Source organism: Fringilla coelebs (assembly GCF_963513975.1).
Source record: "Fringilla coelebs genome assembly, chromosome: 4".
Lineage (NCBI taxonomy): Eukaryota > Metazoa > Chordata > Aves > Passeriformes > Fringillidae > Fringilla > Fringilla coelebs.
The window spans coordinates 59,030,685-59,053,252 of NC_140032.1; the positions used below are offsets into that span (position 1 = coordinate 59,030,685).

Here is a 22,568-nt window from a genome sequence, read left to right on the forward strand (position 1 = left end):
TGTTAGTTTTGAATTTCCAGGCTTCCATCCCTGAGGCTTAGTATGCTGTGGCTGTTCACGTCTGTCTGGTGATGAGATTCAGCATTGTGTTTAACAGAATTGCTTCCTGTTTGTCTGTTCTGTTTTCTCTCCAGAGCATTTTGCTTGGAGCAGGCATATGTTTGTTCAGAGTGACAATTGCTGCTCTTTCAAAGTGAATGTCAAAGGTGTGGTGTTTGACCCGTGTGTGCCGCACTGCTCTCTCACCAAACAAGGTGCACACCTGGCATGTGGTCTCTGAGCTATGCAGCCACAGAAGGCTTTGGCAAAAGCACAGTGCATCCATAAATAACCCCAGAAAAAGAAGGTGAAGGGGTGTAAGATCTCCAGGCACTGCCTACGCACAGTGGATCACATCTCCTCCTGATGCTCTGCTCACAAATGCATGAAGTGCATGCTCCTTATCAGTGCATTCAGTGGGGATAAGTTCCCAGTCCAGTGACATGATTTGCTCCCTGCCAGGTTGGAAGGACACTCCTGTCTGATGCAAGCATTGTTTCTTATTTTGCAGAGAACCTAAATACAATATCCATATTCCAACATTTATAAAGGAAACTAAAATCATTCTTCACGTGGAAGGGACACGTAATTATTTTGCTCTCCAGTGTTAAAATGTTTTAGAAAACAAGGCATTTGAAACTAATTTGTTCTCAAAAGCCATTTCTTCCTCAGAAGCACGGGGAAGGGGAAATTGAACTCAGTCTGTGTGCTGTTAAGCTGTTGGAGCCACAACAATTTAACTAAGCTACTAGACATTTTGCAGATTGTAAATCTGAGCAGACATATAAAATGAAACAAAATCCATAACCAAATCACTTAGAATAGTTTTTTTCTTGAATATGCTCCACAACTTTTTAAAAAAATAAAGTCCTTGGATACAAATCCTAGGTAATCTGTCCTTGAGTAACCTCTGCCAAATGAGAGGTGAAGGCGGGAGAGGATCAAGAACATGTTAACTGTTGATGAGGGGTGACAGGTCCCAGTGATCCAGCTGGGGGGCAGAAAGGTTCTGAACTTAATTTCACCTCATAATACCCACATAAGAACATAACCTGCACTTCCTGAATTGCTGTCATGTTCTGGGGTCTTTTTTGGAGATGCCCCATTTGTCATCTCTGTGAAATGTACTTTAAATTAAATGTGGTCCGTGATGAAATACGGGTTAAGATCCAGCAATTGAAAATAACCATCTGCTGTATAAATTAATCAGCAAAAAGGGTGCTCACTGATCAAGTGATTGCCTGATCAAAGGAAAAGTGAATTGGCAAATTCGTGTTCCAGATAAACTTCCATCCTCTTCTGAACAGGAACACCTGATAGAAAATGAAGTGTCCATTCTGCGCCGCGTGAAGCACCCAAACATCATCATGCTGATAGAGGAGATGGACACCCCCACAGAGCTCTACCTGGTGATGGAGCTGGTCAAGGTAAGGCTCAGGGGCTTTATTTGTCCTTCTTGAATTCTCTGTGTTGGTGTGAAATCTGAGCAGTATCTGGGAACTCTTAAGATCTTGGGAGACATAATCAAATAAGGTTTCAGTGGCAACCTGCATTTTTAAATCACAAAAATACACCTGTCACACAATTATATGAATTCTCTTCAGTTGTTATTTGACTATTAACCCAGATTTGAGGTAATTTTGCAATGCGCACAGTCTAGAGAGAAGTGGATAGAGGGTTTTATATCATGCCTAGAATATGCAGGGGTGATGGTGATATGGATTTACTAACAGATTTCACTGTTCTCTTTATTTAATAAATTGATTTAAGGAAATTAACTCTCTGCAATGAATTTATCTTAATAGATAAGACAGATTAAACTCAAGTGATTTTCATCCTGGAAAACCAAAACTCAAAAGATCTCACCCATTTTGCTTGTATCAAACAGTTCACCAGAGAACAGATGCTGCTTTCATACATGTACACAAGTATTCTTTTTGCTGTCACCTTGTGAGCTAAATACAGGAGCAGCATCAGGTTTTAGTCATGCATTCTCTTGTCTGCGTTCTGTACATGCACAGCAACACTGCACATCAGCTCGATTGGCATGTCAGATACAAATAACATTCAGCAAAAGCAGTAGGAGCAGTAGGAGCACTGCTCATTTTTTGAGAACACTTTTTATTTCTGACTGAGGCACTGCTGCATTCGGGAGTCCCATCTAGAATGGTTGCCAGACTGGGAAAGCTCTAAAGTGTGTGGTTGTTGAATACATAATTTCTGTAGCCCACTCATCTTTCTTCCTTTCTAGAAGTTATTTTTATACCCTATAGGCTTTTTGGGGTTTCAAGACAGTATTTTTTATGTTTTAATTCACCATCATCTTGGCCTATATTTCCTGAATTGCTTCTTCTCTTCAGTGTGCATTGAAGCGCTTGGAATGCCACCCACAGCGCAGAGAGATCACTCCCACAGGTGTATCCAGGGAAACCATCATGGAAACACCCACAGGAAATTTGTTGTAATGACTGAAAATGCCCTGTCAGTAACTCACTCACACGTTGCTGTGTATTCCCAGAGGAATAGGGCATCCATAAACAGAGGCTTGACACATTCAGAAATCACCTGGAGGTTCTGCACTTTGGTGTATCTCAGTCAGTGGATTCATTTATGTTGAAATGTGTTTATCTTTTCTTTTCCTCTTCAGCTATATTTATTTGGTACTTCTTGCAATATCTGCAGAAATTTGAATTTGCTGAATATTTGTTAGTTAGAGATTTTTATTATTGGGCTAATTTATTTTAGGTTTTTCTCAAAATCAGGGCTGTTTTTCAATATGTTGAAGGTATTGTACCGATCAGAGGAGGAAAAGGGATGCTGTATGCCTGTACCTGTAGGTAATATGAATGAGTGATCAAAGGTAGGAAGATCAATAGAAAAAAAAAAATCTGTGATCTACCCAACTCAGACACCAGAAACCTAGAGTACAGTTAAGAATTTATTGTGGATGACCAAAGTCCCAGTCTAGTATCTTGGTGACAAGATCATCTTTCTGCAAAACCTTTTTTTTGGTTTTTTTTTTTTTTCTGTGTAACAGGAATATGAGCATGTCTTTTGGGAAGGAAGATAGGAAGATTTTACATGTTTAGGATTTGGGGTTTTTTTTAACCACATACCATCTTAATTATTTTTTAAACAATGATCTTTTTCCTTTACATAGGGAGGAGACCTATTTGATGCCATCACTTCATCTACAAAATACACAGAGAGAGATGGGAGTGCCATGGTCTACAATTTAGCCAGTGCTCTCAAATACCTGCATGGTCTCAACATTGTGCACAGAGACATCAAACCAGAAAATCTTCTGGTACGTCCCAGTTATTTTCCAGTATTTTCTCTTACTTTGTTCTCGTTAATGCAAATGCTTGTGTAGAAATGTCAAGGAGCACAGCAGAGAACAGCAGGCATATTAATTTAGAATAAGTATGTATGAAGTAAATCTTTTGCCATGAGATAGCAATCACTGTAATGCAGGAGAGCTGTGCTCAAACCTGTCCTTAGACCTATCTTTATTTACAATTTGATTGTCTGCCTTTTGGATAAGCAGGAGTATTGTCTCACAAAACAATGAATTTTAAAGCTATGCCAATGAATTATTTATCAGTTTGCAAGTGGGAGAAAGGTGGGCTGAGAGCCATTTCTTCCATTTCTTCATTTCTTCAACAATCCTATGGTTACCATCTGAAGCCAGTGGTTTTTTCCTTTCACTGTCATTGTAGGATCATCTTTCTGATGCTTTACCAGAATTCTGGCTGGGAATTAACCCTTTACATACCTTTATTATTTTCCTAGCCAACTGGCTACTTTTGTTTTCAGCAGAGGCATAAAATAACCGTGCTGACAAGAATTACCATGAAGTCTGCTTAGGGAACAGAGGGCATCTCCAGTCCACAGAGGGCATCATTCCCGTTCTGTCCACAGAATGGGATCAGTGTGGGCTGTCTCACTTGTGCACAGAGGTGACACTTGTGCATTACGTACTGGATATCGAGTGTCACACACTGCACAAACAGGGCCATAATCTCCCCTGCTTGAGACATTTCTTAAAAGTCTTTTGTGGTGTTTGTCAGTCTTGTTTAATGAGTTCAAACTGAGAGTAGGAGTCACAGCTTATCCCAGACTGGATTTTGAACTATAACAAGGACAGGGCCACAAGCTGAAAATATGTCCTAATTAATAGTCAATTCTTTCCCCAGTAATTCCACTGACAGTGTTTAGCAATTTAAATAAACCCTCAAATAAATTAGATTGTTTAGCAAAAAGAAGCATGGGGGGAGGCTTCTCCTGGAAAATGTAGTCACAGCAACATGGCACTTGAGAGAGAAAATGAAGGTGGAAGTCTCACGTACTATTAGTGTATCTCCAAACACAGACAGTCCAAAGAAATTTTAAGCTCTCATTAGAGATTGAATCAGTTATAAATAGGCACAAATGCCCTTTCTGCCTAGAAAGCCTAAAGAGATTACTCAACAGATGCAAATCTTACTCACTGTGATTGACAGCAGCAGAGTGCTGAGATAACATCCTGGTATTGAATATAAATGCAAATAATTCCCATCAACTGCTACCTGTAATGCACATAGTTTTTTTGCACAGGGTCATCCAGCCCGTCTGGATGGGAGTTACATTCCCTTTGCTGGTCATGCATTTTAAAAATGCAAACCCTAAGAGTAATAGCTGGTATGAAGGTGTTATGTAAAGGAGAACAAGTGTTTCCATTACTGATATGAATTACACAGGGGAATGAAGAAAGGTATTGCAGTGCTCAGTTGTTTGAGGAAGGCAAATAAATTCAGCCATTCCAGAGATCATGGGTTCCTCCATGCTAGCTGCCTTTGAAATCACGTTAATATCAACATTTTACTTTAGGAGGGAAGCTGAGATGAATTTATTAGGACGATGCTTCCTTTGTGTTGGTCTGGTTTGGCTTATTCCTGCCATCACTGTTGTATAGCACTTTTTATCTAAATTCAGCTTCTTTCATCAATAAAATGACTCAGTGCTAGATTGTTTATGGGCCTTTTGGTAAGGTGCAGTTGGGTCTGCACAGAAACCTAAACTGAATTTGCCCAGACCAAGCACAGGGAAGACATTTGCTGATGAAATTGCCCAGTATGTTGGCTAGATTTATGCTAAGATAACAAGATGTTAAACAAATCTGATTGCAGCTGCCAGTCCCATTTTAAACTCTAGGTCCCAGTCAAATGAAAGTAGAGTATTACATTTTTCTGAATATTTTTAAAACTTCTCAACATTCAAGGACTGAGGTTTTTTTTCCACCTCTAGTTGCTCAAGGCTGTGTCATGGTCTGACCTACATAGCTGGCAGACAGCTCCATTGAAAATTTGCTCCACCTGCAATCAATGGGAATATAATTTTTTTCTCTTCTTGCCCTACAGGGCTGTGGAAATTACCTCTTTTTCCCATCTTCTTGGTATGGTGATGATGATTTCCCAAAGAAATTAGAGGCTATAAAAATGCAGATGTTCTCCTCCTCATTCTGTGTTAGTTTCTCTGATTCTAGGTGTGTGAATATTCAGATGGAACCAAGTCTTTGAAGCTTGGAGACTTTGGACTGGCGACAGTGGTGGAAGGCCCTTTGTACACTGTCTGTGGGACACCCACCTATGTGGCTCCAGAAATCATTGCAGAGACAGGGTGAGCATGACTGCTACAACCACAGGCCTGGGAACCACTCATTTTTGGCAGATCGTAAGACCTCCCAAGATCCAAATGCTCCAACAAGCTGTCCCTCCATTGTTTTGCAACCAAACCACCCAAGGGCACCACTCCCAGTTCCTCCAAGAGTATCCCTACTCTGTGTGCTCCCAAAATTTGCCTTTGCCTCATCTCCCACCTTCCCAGGACCAGCTCTGGTGCAGTGGAGTCCATTTGTTTGTGTTCCTTGCCTCACCTCAGCATCCAGAGCCCACTGAACCACCCGCGGCAGCTGTCTGGGGAAGAACAGACAGGCAAAACACAGTGTTTGCATTGGAAATGGAATCATTCATACTGGAAGAGGCTGCAGAGGTCACCTAGACTAAACCTGTTCTCAGGACAGCTCTAATTGGATTATGTTGATTCAAGTGACCCTTTTGGGTGGCACATCCTGTTTGATAACAATTGAAGAACCCCATTATCCTGTATTTAACAGGTCATTGCATAAATACAGAAAAAAAATTTGTAAAATGGTAAATTTTCACCAGTGGCAGATTTTCACAAGTCCTCTCTCCTTTTAGACCTACGAGATCTCCATTCCACGCTCTGGCTGACTCTTGCCATAGCTGTGGCCACTCTGAATTTCCTGATGGAGGGAGGTTTTGTTTGTGTTGTTTCACTCCTTGTTCAGTGCATTTGTTGCATTGAGAAACATTTCACAGCTGCAGTCAGCTCCGGTGTCAGAGGGCACCTCGTCTGCGTGCTTGAGATTGTGACAAACTGAATCTACTGAATAGGAGAAAAGGCCTCTTTTTGACCTGCAGTGTTTTAATTTCTGTGCTGTAAAAGAAAAGTGCAGCTCTTCTTCCCCGTGTTACTCACTGGAGAGGCTGGAGAATCGGTGTGTCTTGTTGCTTAGCAACACAGATAACCTTTGAGAGTTCCTTCACTGTGGGCACTGAGAAGGCACATCTTTGTCTTTAACCATTAGTGGCTCTGGATTGGGAAACTCTGGGTACTGACTTGGATTTGGGTATATTCAGAAGACCCTGGAGAGGTAGAGAAAAAAAAAATCGTAGAATCATGTTTTCTTAAAGATTGTAAGAAAACGATGCTGAGGCAAAAACACATCACCCCATCAGCAGGCAGTAACTCAGCACAGATTCTCATGTAATCCTGTCATGTCATTTATTTTTGATTGGAGTGACTCTTTTGTTGTTGTTGTTGTTAATTCAGCACAAGTAACACAGACTTGTTTTCTCAGGTATGGCTTAAAGGTGGATATTTGGGCTGCAGGTGTGATCACTTACATCCTGTTATGTGGATTTCCACCTTTTCGCAGGTGAGTGCCAAAGTGAAAACCAGCAAAAGCAATCAAGTTCTTTCAGAGCAAGTCTGACCTTCCTCCCTGCAGGAGGCATCCTTGGGGGAGGAAAAAAGCTGCATCAGATTGATGTGTTTTCCTCACGGATTAGTTCATTTCTTTGAGAGGTTTTCACTCGTCCCTCATTTCAGGTTTTGGGATGAGTTTTTCAGATATGTTTTCCTACGGGGGCAGGTGTTGTAGTGCTGGGGGGAGTGCGAGGGCAGAGCCGCTTTTCCTTTTGTCTCCCGGCGATCCCAGCTCCGCCATCCGCGGGCCCGCGCTGCCCCCTGCCGGCGGCGGCGAACCGGGACAGGGAGAAACGGGCTCGTCCCGTCGGTGTCACCTTGCTCGTCCTGTTGGGAGGTGTCACAGCAGCCCTGGGGTGTGCAAAGAGCACTGCTGGTACTCAGAGCCACGCTGTTTCTGAGTTCTACCCAAAATCAAATGGCTGCTTTTAGTTTTGTTTTTCTTTTGGTTTGTTTTTCTTTTTTTCCTTTCCCAGAGAATAAGAAGGAATTGGCACGTTTTTATAGGGAATTCTGCTCTTAACATATAAATTACTAATGCAGGGCCTGTTTGTTCATTTTTACAGCAAAATACTTAATAAAATAGTGAATTTTAACTAAAACACCTCACTGAACAAAAATATCTTGCAAACAATACAATACAATATTGTCGATGGAGAAAAATATTAGTTCAGGTATTTGGGTTTTTCATATTGTTATTTCACATTTAAAGCTGACAATGTGTTTTGAAAGATACATTGTGCAATTCTTGATTAGAATTTTGAGGGAGGGCACAGAGGATGTCCATATCATGCTAGTAGAACCAGGTCATGAGCGAGATTAATAAATGCGTGTTAACTAGGCAGCCCCTATTCCAGTGGAAAACTTACCTCAATGTATGGGCTCAAAAAAGCTATCACTGTATAAACTTGTAAATTATGCATTTCTAGTAGTTATTAACATAATTTCTGTTCCATCCCCAAATCAAGTTAAAATTCCCATGACAAATTGGCTTTTTCTCTCATAATGTTTTTTGTTACTGCTGTTTTACAGTGAAAACAACCTTCAGGAAGACCTCTTTGATCAGATACTCGTGGGGAAGCTGGAATTTCCCTCTCCCTACTGGGATAACATCACTGATTCAGCAAAGGTACTGATATTTTTTCCCACCTGAAGCAGCATTTCTGCCAAGCCCCTGTGCAGCCTGTGCTCGTTGGGAAGGCAGCATGGAAGATGCAGAGCAGCCAGTGCTCCAGCTGCTGTGCCTTTTCGGTTGGTTTAGCTGAACAGTGCTTGATGGAAGCTCAGGTGTTTCAGGCTGCCCTGGCTCTGCCTGAGCAAGGGTAGCACAATGCCAGCTGCATTCAGGGAATGTCACACGATGCCCAGTTCACTTCATCATGCACTTCACAGCAGGTTCAGTGCTGTAAATAAATGTGTCCCTGAATTTTCCCTCTTGTCGCTCTTTAAAAAACAAAAATTATTGCCCTGTGCATTGGTTGCAGTAGGCATTTCTTCCTGTTTTTATTTGAGCCATTTATTAGAGCTTTTCAAGAGGTACAGCCATGGCTATTGCCACTGCCTGCAGTTCTTCTGTGATCATTGCAGTTTTGTTTAAATTAATTGTGTCTGTAGGACAAAGATTCAAGTTGTAAGCCCCACTTCTCAGGTTAATTCACTAAAGTGCTCTGAATAATATCTGAGGACTTGGTAACAAGTGGAGGTGGTTTTTTATCTGGCCAATGAGAAGCTGAATTTTTTTCTGAATTTTTTATGCATTTCCCAATGGGTGTTCATCCATTTACCAACATTTCCCAAGTCCCAGTCATCTCACACATTTCCAGACATGCATTCTGAACAAACAAGGTCCTCAAGCCTGGTATTCAAGGTGATGTCTCACTTCAAACTTTCACAGACTAAAGAACTTGGCTGGTTGGGAAAGCTCTCAGTTAGGTGTGTTGTTAATGCTGGAAGAAACCATTTCCCAAAACTGAAGCAATGGACAGTGCCCTTGAAATAATCTCGATAAAAAAATGAGGACTGATAATTTGGAGGCTAGAAAAGGTTTTTTGGGAGAAGTACTTTGCTCAATGTCTTTTATTCTTCTGCAGCAACATAGAAGAGAACATTTTCAAATAATTTCATCAGTTTCTTGACTTTCAGGTGCAGATTCTTGTCTCTGATTTGCGTTTTTTAATGTAATGTTACTGAGTGCATGTGCACTGCCCAGAGAAGATCTTTTATCTCCCAGGTTTGTTTTTGTTCTGGTCATGTTCATGAATATATAGAGAACAAAGTGGAACACTAGATCTGATTTTTTTTTTTCATTTGTTTTCAATAGACTCAGTGAAACACGAGTACATTGAAGAAGCTGGTGTCAAACACACTGCCTTGCAGACTCTTAATCCTAAAGGGCAAATTTAAGTTCCACTTAAGTCACACTGGTATCACTGCTTCTGGTATCAGCTGGGGTTAGTTTTTTTCCATCCAGGTATCAAGAACATTGCACTGAGAAGAACTTGGTGCAACATTATTTTCAGTTCTAATATCCTTTCCCATGCCCTTCAAACTCCTCTTTTGTTCTTTTTCTGTGAAGGAGTTGATCAGCCTGATGCTACATGTGAATGCTGAAGCCCGGTACACAGCAGCACAGATCCTAAGCCATCCCTGGGTGTCAGTGAGTAAATCACATTTCACTTGTCTCTGATTTGACATTAAACCTGTAAATCTAACCATTAACCTGTAGTGTTCAGAGGAAGCAGTACAATTAGCAAATATAACACCTCATTTACCACAGACACTAAGCTGATGCCTGCCAGGTCCTTCATCTTCTCAGGCAGCAGCAAAGGGGAACACCAAAGTGCATTGCTTATTGATTTAAAATCAATTAATTATTAATAAGTACTAGGTTTACATGGAGACAGTCAATGCTTATTTTCAGACATGTTCTAAAAGAGGGACTGAATACAATCCGTGGAGTTCCCTGACACAAGACAACTATTAACAAATGTATCAGTGGGTAACAGCTCCTCTCAAGCATATTTATGATACCTAATAACACTTCCAGACTTAGGACATGATGGGCCATTTAAAGTGGTGACTTGAAACAAATCCAAGTGAAAAATATGCTTTTCATTTATAAGATTATTTCAAGCATGTTATTTTTAACTTGCTTGAATCAAACCTGCAGCTTATAATTGTGGGACAAATCAATACACTGGAAGTGTCACATGTCATTTTAAGAAATAGAAGTTCATTCATAAAACAGTGAGTGATTGCTCTGTTCCTTTCCTGAATTGTCTCTGGTGTAGAGAATGTGTTCACTTTTGGCCTGCCTGTCTGAATATTTACTATTCATTAAAAAGCAGAAAGTACCTGATGATAAAAAACTTTCTGGTTTTTTTCTAACTTGAATATTGTGTTCTTCCTTATGCAGGATGATGCTTCCCAGGAGAATAATATGCAAGCTGAAGTAACAGGTAAACTGAAGCAGCACTTTAATAACACCCTACCCAAGCAAAATAACACATCTGCTGGGGTTTCTGTCATCATGGTAAGAGAAATGAATTTTTATACATTGATAGCATATTCTGCATATTTTCCTGACAGTGCTCTATGAGCACATGTGGTGCAAGAATAGCAAACCCAAAACTAGAAGAGTTTCTAATTCTAGTCTTTATTGATGTATAGTTTGGATTGTCTCATCATTGCTTGAGAGCAACCAAGTCAATCACAGTGTGCTGCCCAAGAGATAAAAATGAGCTTTCAAACAGAAACATGTGAACACTAAGTAGGTGTATGTTAAAATGAAGTTTATTAACAATTTGAAATCTTTCATTATAAAAAGAGAGGGTTTTTATCTTACTGCCCATGTAATTAAGTACAGTCTAGCTCTGTGCCTGACCAAGTATTGCTTCATCTTGAGCATAGTGTTGTTCAATAGTACCTGTGCCAGGAAACCAAGCTCCATTCCAGAAACTTCCTTTCTTCCTGATCTTACCAGGCCCCTTCCTTGTCTGATGCAAGGATAGACACTGTACACAAAATGTATCTTCAGTAAAAAGAAAGAAAGTAAAACCATCCATGGTAATGTAACAGGGATTTCCACCCTCACCCTCCCATTAGTATTAATTATTTTCAAAGGCCAGACCACTTATGTTAACAAGAATAATTGTTTTAACTATCTGAGAACCAGTAAATTTAAATAAAATGTTTCTGCCTACATCTCATGTATTTGCAAATACATTTATGTGAGTTAAATAGGCAAACAATTTAAATGTAGGAAAAGTGATAACATAAAAATAAGTCAGGAAATGCATTTCAGGTTCATGCTCTTGTCTACATTTCATTTGACAGTTTGACTTGACAGTTTGAGAGGGACTTCAGAGCTTCATTCTTTATACTGTTGAGACTATGGATAAGCCTGAAGCTGAAAACTGGTATAAAATGCACTATATGTAATAAGAGCAATTTTAATTCTAACTCTCAGCCCCTCTCCAACTTGCATGCCACTTAAGCCTGTCTCAGATCTCTGACACAGTGTAGCTTTGGCTTCCTATTGGTGTGAGTTTTTTCTGTTAGCTACTGACACTCCTTCAGCCAGGAAAGTTCACCTCATTTTACCTTTTCCTGCTTTATTTCCTTCTAACAGGTATGGAAGGATGTAAATGCATAATTATTAATTGCTGAATGCAGCTACCAGTTAATGCTGAAAGGAAAAGTAAAATCTTGTTCAAAACACTGTGATATAATGAGGATTAAGCCCCCAATTTGTTATTCTTGCCCTGGTTTACCTTGAGCATTGAAATTTAGTTACCTTTGTGTTCAGAAGTTCTTCACTTGCTCCAGCACTCATTGCTTACCAACATTCAGCTTCAGACAAGCACACTTTGTAACTCTCGTGTATTGCAGTGCATTGCTCTCTCAGTCCACCTGCACATTCACTGGAGCCCCTTTAGCATCACCTCATTCCAACACTGTCACCTGGCCCATGCAGATAATACCATCCTGTGGCAGATAAGTAAAACTGCACATCCCCAGTTCAGTGTCCTTGCACAGGAGGCTCCTGCTGCCCCCAAAAGCATGTTGCTCTTAATTCATTACTGATTTTTTTTTTTTGGTCAATTAAGAAATGTTCTGTAAATCTAAATTTGTTGCAATTGTGTTAGTTCTGCTTAAAGTAAGTCTAGTTTCTGTCCCTTGCTTTCTTCCTTTTTTCCTCCTTTCCCAATGCCTGCATTGCTTTCCTCTGAGTAGGTCCAAGGCAATGGTACGTACTAACGGCGATGCTTTGTTCTGCTGCACAAAAAGTACATGGTCTCCATTTGTAACAAGAAAGGAGAAATAACTAAGCCAGTCTGAAGTGGGAAAAGTTGTACAGCCACACCACAGCAGCAAAGGAAAACCTTTTAAACACTTAGGAAAAAATAGTTCTGTCTTGAGGGATGCATATGTGGAATAGGCTAAGCAAACCCCAATACAACAATCTTTTAGTTCCTCAGACATGTCTTGGTTTGTCACTGTGTGCATGTCTATGTCCATCTTGTATCTAAAAACAGCTAGAAAAAGATGAGAACCTTTTGAAGACAGAAGCAAAGAACTAAACATTGTTTCTATTTAAAATTGACACTTCTTTTAGAGCCGGGCAAGTGATAATCAGTCCTAGATAAATAAAAAACATTCTTGCGTAGCAACAGTAAAATTAAAAAAGAAACCTTAAGCTGCATTACATAGAACTGTATTGCTGCTATGAGGACAGCACAGGAGAAAATCACTGTCAGCATGAACTGAAAGCATGTCCTTCCCCTTTTAAATAACTTTACCTGCCACTGAAATAGCAGAAACCCCTATTTACAACTTTTTCCAGCAAGAAAAAAGGCAATGCAATGGTGCCTTGATAATGATAAAACTCCTTTGGACCATCACTGATTTCAAAAGCTCAGACCCAATTCAGTTGCTCCTTTCCTTGCATGCTCCCTTTGCAGTGTTGGTTGTCAGTAGCAGAAACTCAGTAGTGGACTACGGCATTTTCTCCTTGTACCTCGCTATGCAGGGAGGCCAGTTATGTAACTTGAGGTAAAAAAAAACCCAACAAAACAACAAAAAAGAGGGTCAGTACCTGGTATCTGCTGTCCTTGATGACTTTAATACAATAAACACATCTGAAAAAAAATTATTCCTGCTAAATTTGACTTGTGTCAGAAAATTGTTTCAGTATTAAATACTTCAGTGATTAGTGTATTAGACAAACCCAACTAAAAACACATAAATTTTCACATTAGTAAAGCAAGTCCAATCAAAAGAATAAATTTTTGAGGAAAAGGCAAAGCACCTGACCTTTACATTTAGCACATATCTTTAAGGGTATGGAAATTGTTATCTTCAGCAGATGTACTCCATTCTCCAGATAATCGACCTATTCACTCCAGAATTCTCAGTTTTCATTCTAACCTGTTGCTCCCTTCTCCTGTAAACTCATTTTTAAGTACAGAATTCAGAAATTATGCCTTTTTGCAGCCATGAGAGTTAATTTTCCTACTCTCGCCACTAAGCAGAAAAGCAGGCCCTTTTCTTGAAAAAATAAAAAACTGTTCTGTCACCTTCCCCAGGGGCTCTCCTTCTATACCATGTAGTTTCTTACAGGAATTTTAATAGAGCTCTCAGTAAGCATCACCTGATTCCTTGTGTCTGCAAGAACACAGATACATAAATTTTGCTAATAGTTACTATGACAAGTTCCTTCACTATCACAACCACTCGTGCCATCTTTTTTTCCACATCAGACTTGCAAGACAAAAATTTTAAACCTGCAATGTCATGGCAAGCATACATCTGGAAGAGAAGTTTTCCTTACATTCCCTAAAGTCAGCATCACAAAATTATACAATTCATTATATAAAAGGTTTCTAATGTTATTTCTCCTTTTTTATCCTGGCTGTATTGCATGCAGTTTATGTCTTGTAGATTGTTTTAACCCTTAAGACAGGGCTGTATTTAAGTGTTGTTTCATGTTTTGCCTTGGGTTTGTTTTGTTTGTTTGTAGAACACAGCTCTAGATAAAGAGAGTCAGATTTTCTGCAGCAAGCGCTGTCAGGACTCTGGTAGAGCTGGAATGGAGAAAATTTCTGCAATTGCTGCTGCAGCTGCTGATCCTCGTGCGGCTGGGTCCGAGCCCCTCCTCCCTGCTGCTCCTGAGCCACTCCGGTCCCCCACGCTGCCTTCTCCTGAGCTTGCTGGGGATCAGCCTGGTGCCTAGGACTGGGCAAAACAAATCCAACTGAAGCTCCCCACACTCTGGCCACAGTTTTCTTCATTTCCCATGACTGTTTTCAGTTTGTGTGCACCTCTCATGGCAAGCCCCAGCCAGGTCTCATCCTCTCTCTCACGGGGGGGAACGAACCACTTCTAGGGAACAGCAGTAGGGGAAAGACTCCAGGAATGTTAGGTGGTTTTTTTAAGGTCTCTGTGTCAATAATTAACTCCATTTCACACAGCCTTGGGCTCTAGATAGACTAACTTATGGTGTAGCTAACCATATTTTTATATGAGCAGTGAGGTGGGGAACAGTTACCTGGCCTCATGTCCACCAGCAGGCCCCGTTCTGTTCTTCTGATGGGAATTTTCAGAAAAGTGGGAGAGGCAGACAAGGGAAGAAAACTTCTATTTGCCTTCTATTCCAATGCCTCTATTTTTAGTCAGGTTTCTACTAAACTTGAAGAGGCAAATTTTCACAAAAAATTTTTTAGTGGACTAACTGTAAAATATCATGAGACAAACATTTGAAGATAGAGAGGGAAGGATGGTTGTTTTCCATCAAGTTCGTTATCTGACTTGCAGGCAGGGTAGTGTTTAGATAATATGAATTTAAATAAAGTAACTTGGGATGTAAACATGAGCAGTGGATGTTTATTTGTTACGAAGACTGGAGTGAAGGAAGCCTTTTTGCTTTGCCATTTTCTATCCTAACCACAAGTGTTCCATCCACTTTCTCCAAGGTCAGACTACCTGTTAGATAAAGAAAAATAAAATTACGTTGAGCCTGTGAAGGGAAAGCCTTCTGCATGTTATCCAAGCTATGATGAGCTGAGCAGTTCCTAATTCTAGGACAAGCTGATAGAGGAGCTGCCATCAATAGCCATCAGAGGTTTGTCAGTGCTATCCCCCTACTCACCTGGTGCAGGCACTGGAAACCAGGATTGGGAAGCAGCTCTCTTTAATCTGCAGTTACAAAATAGACAAGGTTTTCTCTTTACCATAATGCTTAGTTCAATAGAGTATGTATTCAGCTTAATCCTTTTCCTTTGCTCGTTCTTCTGAATTGGTCATAGTTCATTTTTTCTCTTAGCTATACTTTCTACTAGAATTGTAAAAGAAAGACCTGCAATAAACTTTCTTCATTAAAAAAAAGAACACAAAAAGTCATTCCTTTCTTTGAGAGCTCAGTTATTTTGTCCGTGACACTTGTCTTATTCTCCCTGGAGAGACTGAACAATTAAATGCCTACCAAAACAATTTAATAGAATTAATTTGAGGGATCCCCATAAACTTCATTGTTTTAAAGTTCATTGCTTCCTATGAAAGCCATAATTAAACATGGTTGTTTTACCTTTTGAAGAGCATTTAAAGATTAGAAAGTGCCAAGTGATAACTTAAGGCCATGGCAGCTGAAAGATGTGCAACATCCTGGCAAGAAAATGGTATTAAAGGTAGGAAAACATGGCATGTCTTAAACTATGATAAAAAGGCTGGGCTACAACCAATCCTTGCCAATTAACTTTGTTGTGGGTTCCCTGGAGTAAGTTCAATCTACTTGAAGAGTATGGAAATAGCCTTTCTGTAAAATAATTTGGTTTTTTACACAGTGCAAAAAGATGAAGCTATCACTCCAACCTTAATCAGAACAGAAACTTCTGATTCAGATTCTGGTGAGAGTCTGTAGCTGGCTGCCTGTGTGGTTGGTGATGTCTGCAACAAGTCTCAGACTCAGCCAAAGAAAGGATGTGGAATTTCAGGTGGATCAGGCTAACCAGCCCCCCCAGCAAAGACAGAGAGCCTCCAAAAGAGCAGAACAGAGAGATCAGCAGAGAAGGAGCAACAAGCAAATAACGAATGCTGGGTTAAGTTCTGTTTGTCCTAAGAGAATGGATTCACCTCTGAAGAAGAAAACCTGCCATGGATTGGCAAGGATTACCAATGGGTTGTGTTGCACAAATAATTATGCATCTGTAACAGAAGGGATCAGCACTTGCCTGGTCAACAGCTGCCAGTTCTAAACTACTACCTTGTCTAATGGAAGAAGAAAGTAAAGAGAAATACCCTGAATTCATGTCCCTAACTTCATGACTGATCAACATCTAAACGGTCTTAGACAAGTATTTTGATTCACAGAGCAGAGGCAGGTTCCAAAATGCCTATTTAAAAATAGTGATGACAGCTGGAAAATATAATCATATGGCCAACAATCAGATAAAAACAGGATAGCTGGGAAAGTCCCCAACTATTTGTGTAACCTTAGCAAAATTATAGCACTACTCCATGCCGTAAAATACTTCCACATAAGTTCAGTCTGTGCATAGGTGCAGGTGATTCCACACACCACATAAAAATAAAATAAAGATGTGTTGGTGAACACTAAAACACTTCATGAAGGTACCTAAGCATCACATTTGGTTTCTTACCTGCTGCACTTTCATTTAGTCCTTCTCTGGTTGTAGAACCACCAGTTGCTGCTGGAAGAAGGCAAAAATAGTTCTGGTTCACAATTTTTTTCCTGTTATAAAGGGAAAGAAACTACTATAGAAATTGAAAACAAGTTACATCTTTTTTAGAAAGAACTGTTACAAACACTCTATAGTGACAGCTCTAATGCTATCATGCCTACATTAAAAAAAAAAATTATTAAAAAAAAAATCTTTTAAAATATCCTAATCTTTCTAGGTCCTTTGAAAGTGAGTAGTTGTTCACAGAAGTCCAATGAGCCATTCCTGCAGTTCTAGATTTAAAGTCCCAGGACTAAATCCTCTCCTGCCATAAATCAGCCCAACACTATGTCCACTGATTGATTCCCATCAATATTTACCCTTGCAGACAATTGCCCCTTCTGGAACAGAAAAAAAAAAAAAAAGAAAAAAAAAAAGAAAAAAAATTCTCAAAATATGTTAATGAAGATGCTGGTTTATAGTGTTAAGTTTTATCAAATATTGACTCATTCTTAGTAGCTAATTGTCAAGAATATTTACACAGGTCAGTAAATCCCATTTAACCCTAGTTTTCACATATTTCTTCTTCCCAGTAGTCACTGGTCTAATTATTATAGCTTGATAGCTATACTGATACTGATTCCTTCACTTTTACATAAATATATGTATTAATCAATCATCTTTGGTTTTATCAGTTTTTACATGGGAAAATATATTTTGCATTTACTCATTTTTTCAAGCTACATCCAAACAGCAACTGGAAAGCAGCAGAAAAGCACAAAACTAGCAACTGACCCAAAATGCATGTTAAGTAAAACTGATGGTTTTAAGATGACAAAAAAGACAAGCAAATCAAACCCTTCTACTTGCAGTCAGCCTCAATGTCTAAAGAACAGAAGTAGGTATTTAGTCGAGCTTTTCTGTCAGGGGAATTCACTCTAGCAGGATTTTTGTTTTCTTTTTAAACTAAATTAGCATTACAGAAAAAGAAATCCAGGGCAGGGAGTGGTAGCTGCAAGCAGCCATGCACCTATCCACTAGGAAGCTGTTGCTTCTCTTCTTAAATTTTTATTTTTAAAGAGAATTTGAATTTTAAGTGCCTTTGTTTCCTTTGGAAACCAAAAGCCAAGAGTGTGAAGCATGCAAAGTGCAGGTTTCAAAGAAGTACCAAAAACTATTCCCTCCTCCCCAAAGTAATAGGTGAGATAATTGTCAATTAACAGGAAATACCGATGTCTTGAGCATTTAAATGCGGAATGCTTAAACACTGCTTGAATTACACTACTTGTTTTGTTTCAAATGGTCAGATTTTGCTTTTTGCAGCTACACAGGCTTAAAAAAAACATCCCTTAAACACAGAATAAGCAAGGCAAAATGGGAGAGCAAGGTACAAAGTAATTTCTGTTACTGGACATTGCCATTGCTGATAGCACCAAAGTCACCACACAACCAGACTGAGCTGTGCCTACAACATTTTGCAGCTCAGAGCTCACACAGCAGCAAGAAAAATACTACAATAAGTTGAATAAAAAAATAAAATAGTAAATTATCATTTCTCAAATATTGTCCATTTAGCAAACAGCAAGTACCACATTTTGGGAACCCCTTTTTGTCCATTCCCTCACAATGCAACGTCATTTCCAAAGCACACACCACAATGTCTGATCTAGGGGCAAAGTTGGGTGCAATTTCAGATTTTACTAAGTACACACATCTCTTTGGTGTCAATACTATGCTTTCCACTCTTATCTTAATAACTTCCAAAAAAAAAAAAGTAGCTGTATTTCCTACAATATATAAATAGTTGGGAAATTTTTTACATTCCTTTTCTAACAATACGCTTCTCTATAATGTCGCAACTGAAAGTACACATACAAGTTAGAATTTATTCTCTCAAACTTTGTATGTTTTAATCTTTTTTTACTTCATGACAATGGTTGTTTTTGAATTAAGGAGCTTTAGGTTAAACATAGTTGAATTTCAGTACATATAAGCAAAATCTAAAACCATTTCTTACCTTTTTTTTGTCCAGAGCTTTTAAAGAGCAGCTTTAAATTGTGATGCATCATTAACTGCATTTGTTCACTGAAGATCTTAGGTTGGTTCTGCATAAAAGTAAACTATTGTGGATTTCATGTAATGATGCATCATACGGTAAATCCATGCAAGCGACTCATTTCAAGTGTTACACAAACATCCTAATCCTGTGTGGGAGAGGTCTCACTGGTCTAGAGCAGTGAGACCTATCTGGCCTATCTCTGGTTCTATTTAACGAGGATAAACCCAGTTTCTCAAAAACAATATAGCGATCAGTTATTCCCCTTCAATTACTTCTGGGAGAAAGAAAAGAGAAGTATGCCATACCACAGGCACACCGAAATCTCTATGAATATGAAATTTAGGAAATAAAGTGGAAAAACTACAATCTAGATAGTCACCTTACCTAGGCCATTTTATTCAATATAACTAACAACAATCATGTCCTGACTAAAGATGCAATAGAATTCACTTCCCATTACCTTGGTACCAGATCAGCTCTTTGGGATGTTTAACAGGAACAAAGTGCTGCAGAGAAGTGAGGGACTACCAAGAGGATGTCAGGGCAAGAAACAATAACAGACACATAGACAGCTGACCTTCAGGTGTAGACAGCACACCACAGCCAAGAACTGCAGAAGTATTCTCAAGTGAGCATTCATTTACCTCTGCCTGCAGAAGCACCACAACACAAACTTCCTTCAGAGAAACCCCCGCTCTGACCACCCCATCTTCTCTTGCCAGATCCTACAGCATTTCTACCAGCAATTTACTGATAGAAAATACGAGGGATTTCAAGCTACATTTGCCAAGTACTGCACAACCCAACCAATCAGCACTGCTGCAGAGCACTTCCCAGAACCACAGCTGGCAGCAGCTCTGTTTGAACTCACCAGGGCAAAAGAAAGGCCAGACTGTCACATAAATAATGTTCTGCACAAATACTCCCTCTGCATAAACACACTGGAGGAGAGAGGTCTGTCCCTCTCCTGAGGAAAATTCTGCCAATACCAGCCAAATGAGGCCCAGCTGCAGGTTAATGCCTGGCACCTGCTGACAGCTTTCAGCTGATCCATGTGACACAGGTGCTGCCCTGAAGAGAGTAACCAGTACCTGAGTACCTGAGCTGGAAATTGAACCCTGTTTTCCATCTCATCACAAACAGCATGAGGCGGGACTGCTTCAGGCAAAGCTGAAAGCCTAGGTGCATGCCTGGGCCCCAGGGGGGTGTCCAAGGTATTTGGGCTCACCTGTGGAAGGAGGGGATGTCCTGCTCACCAGAGAAGTCCAGAGCAGAGGTGTCTTCGCAGGCCTGCTCACAGAGGAGAAGGTGAAGATGTCCTTTCCCACAGAAAGGCTGCAGCTCTCCAAAGGCAAAACACCACACTGCAGTGGCTGCTGCTTCCAAGGAGGGTTAGGTGCAACTCAGGACAGCACACGCAGGTACAGCTGTGCTTCCAGTTTGGGAAAGCATTTCCTGATCCATTTCCTACCAAATCAACTCCCCATGAAATATTTTGGTTCCAAGATCAGGAGCTATTATTTCTATCAATACTGAAGTGTTTCCCCATAAAGAGAAGACCGTCAGGATTTCCATTTGGCAAAATACACCTTTTTCTTTTTTGTTTTCCGTCCACCCAGTCTAGGAAAAACCACCCCTGGCTTGAGACAAATTGAACTTCAAGACCATTCCAATTTCCCCTCAAACTCTGCTGATACAAGGCTGTGAATGTTGTTGAACTTCAGGAAATGTGAGATACAAGTTCTGCATAACAAATGTTCAGTACACAGAGCTCAGTACACCAGGCACTTCCCACAGACACGACCCACTACAGCCTTTGCTTAATCCCACCATCCTTGTGCTATACAAAACACGAAAATGTAACTACTGATACACCACAACCACCTTGGTATGAAAATGCAGAAAGCACAGAAAACACCATTTCATGTACACCAAAAGTACATTAAATATATCAGCCACAGCACCCCTTTCCTCTGTTAGGAACGTATCCTGAATCACAAGAACTCAGTACTCCACTGAAGGTCTCAATTACAAATGTAATTTTATTTCATTTATTCACTCAAACTGAATTTTCTCATTCCAAATCTTTACTGAAAGAGAGAGTAGCTAAATGCTTAGAAAAACCAAGAACTGCTCTAGTAGGCAGCTAGAGAAATGTATGTATCAATACAGATATGGAATGTAAATTTCAACTCAGAGATCACAACATACAAAGAAGATTTTATGCAATACAGACTTACAAAACAAAAACAGTTCTTTTCACAAATATTTTCACAGAGTTCTGCACAGCAATCTTGTAGAAAAGTAGATTTGTGCAACACCAAAATAACCTATTGTTCCTTAGTATAAATTTTTTTTCATTTCCTAAAAGAAAGAGGTAATTTAATATGACTAGGCAGGATCTGACTGGATTTGGTGGTAGCAAAATACGAAAGACATTGTTGCTATGGGTAGAAAAGTTTGACATGTGCTACAGTATTGCAGGGGCACATTCTGACAAAAAAGAAAGAAAAAGTGGCCTGCAAATCTTGTGCTTCTGCTGCTGTATAGAGGCTGTGCACCAGCAAGCTCCTGCTGCCTCCCTGCTTTCACAGTCAGCCAGCAGAAATGTGCTTTGGAACTTGCCCCTGCTAAAAAACACCTGCCTCTGTGGGCTTCTGGTTTGAAGCCTTCAAAACGAGCCTTTCTGATTTGGAGGAACAATCCACATTTTGGTGTGCTTTGAAGGAGATGCCAGGTAGAAACTAAAAAGGATTCACACTTGATGTAACACAAACTCCGCTCCTGATTTCTCTCGTAACTGCACTAAACATACAACTAAAAAAGAACTAATTGTCTAGGCCTAGAAACATGCTTGAAGAGTAACATTAATGGAAATGATTTGCAAAGTTTAAAATTACATTAACCATAATTTAAATATTACCCCTTGATTCCCAAAAACTTCAGTGCTGATGTAGTACAATCATTTGGAAAAGTACGAGACAGACAAAGTGTGGTACAGATAGCACAGATTAAAATTCCCCCAATACCATAATTAATTTCCATTATGTCAAAATCATATTCTCCTCAAGGTTAAAGATAAAGCTTCAGATGGAACATTGGTTTCTTCATAATATAGCTAGAATGTGAGTTTTAACCATGTTTACTTTAGGTTTTGTTTACATACAGGGATCAAAATAGACTTCTCATTGTGACTAAAAATATAGATTTTTTTTAACTACAGAACCCAGCAGCTGGTTTTCTGCTTCTTTGCCCTTCCCCCAAAAAAGTCAAGCGAGGTCTACAAAAATAGCAATTAACTTTAAAAAATAGGTTGCTTCTTCCAGCAAATTTAAGTTACATTCAGATGTAATAGAAGAGATGTAATAGAATAGAATTCATAAGGAGCCGTGTGGTGGCTCGACCCCGAGGGAGGCAGGGCTGTGTGCAGCTCCCTCCTGGCCACAGCTGCTCCTGTCAGTGCTTGTCCCGGCCTCTGGGAAGGTCAGTACCTGGTTTGGTACTCGTGGTGCCAACGATTGAAATCATTGTAAAAAACCACGATGCTCCCGGACGCCATTCCAGTCATTATACACCTGAGGGAAGCAGATTCACCGGTCAGCAAACACACAAAGCACCCTCAACAGTCTGTGTGGTCAGCCTAAAGCTATGCCTGACAGCTGGACCACAGAACTGCTCACCAGCATTCCTGTCCTGCAAGGCCCCTTGGGATTCCCCAGGATTACTTCTGGCTGGTTTTTGGG

At 39.9% G+C, this 22,568-nt stretch overlaps 2 protein-coding genes across 4 annotated transcripts in view; one reads left to right on the plus strand and one right to left on the minus strand.

The window, feature by feature from the left end:
• Nucleotides 1-15,348, plus strand: part of DCLK2 (doublecortin like kinase 2) — a 78,379-nt gene extending 63,031 nt beyond the window's left edge. Inside the window, exons 10-17 of the mRNA XM_084204748.1 lie at nt 1,347-1,466; nt 3,200-3,346; nt 5,564-5,697; nt 6,962-7,039; nt 8,122-8,218; nt 9,665-9,745; nt 10,505-10,621; nt 14,111-15,348. Of these exons, the coding sequence (XP_084060874.1) occupies nt 1,347-1,466; nt 3,200-3,346; nt 5,564-5,697; nt 6,962-7,039; nt 8,122-8,218; nt 9,665-9,745; nt 10,505-10,621; nt 14,111-14,323 (987 nt within the window). The 3' untranslated portion in view covers nt 14,324-15,348. The remainder of the gene's footprint in view (nt 1-1,346; nt 1,467-3,199; nt 3,347-5,563; nt 5,698-6,961; nt 7,040-8,121; nt 8,219-9,664; nt 9,746-10,504; nt 10,622-14,110) is intronic.
• A 5,579-nt stretch (nt 15,349-20,927) lies between these two features.
• The window catches only part of LRBA (LPS responsive beige-like anchor protein), a 363,835-nt gene continuing 362,194 nt past the window's right edge, over nt 20,928-22,568 (minus strand). For all 3 annotated transcript variants that reach the window (XM_084204142.1, XM_084204143.1, XM_084204141.1), the window contains one exon: nt 20,928-22,400. In XM_084204142.1, coding sequence (XP_084060268.1) covers nt 22,310-22,400 — 91 coding nt within the window. In that variant the 3' untranslated portion in view covers nt 20,928-22,309. The remainder of the gene's footprint in view (nt 22,401-22,568) is intronic.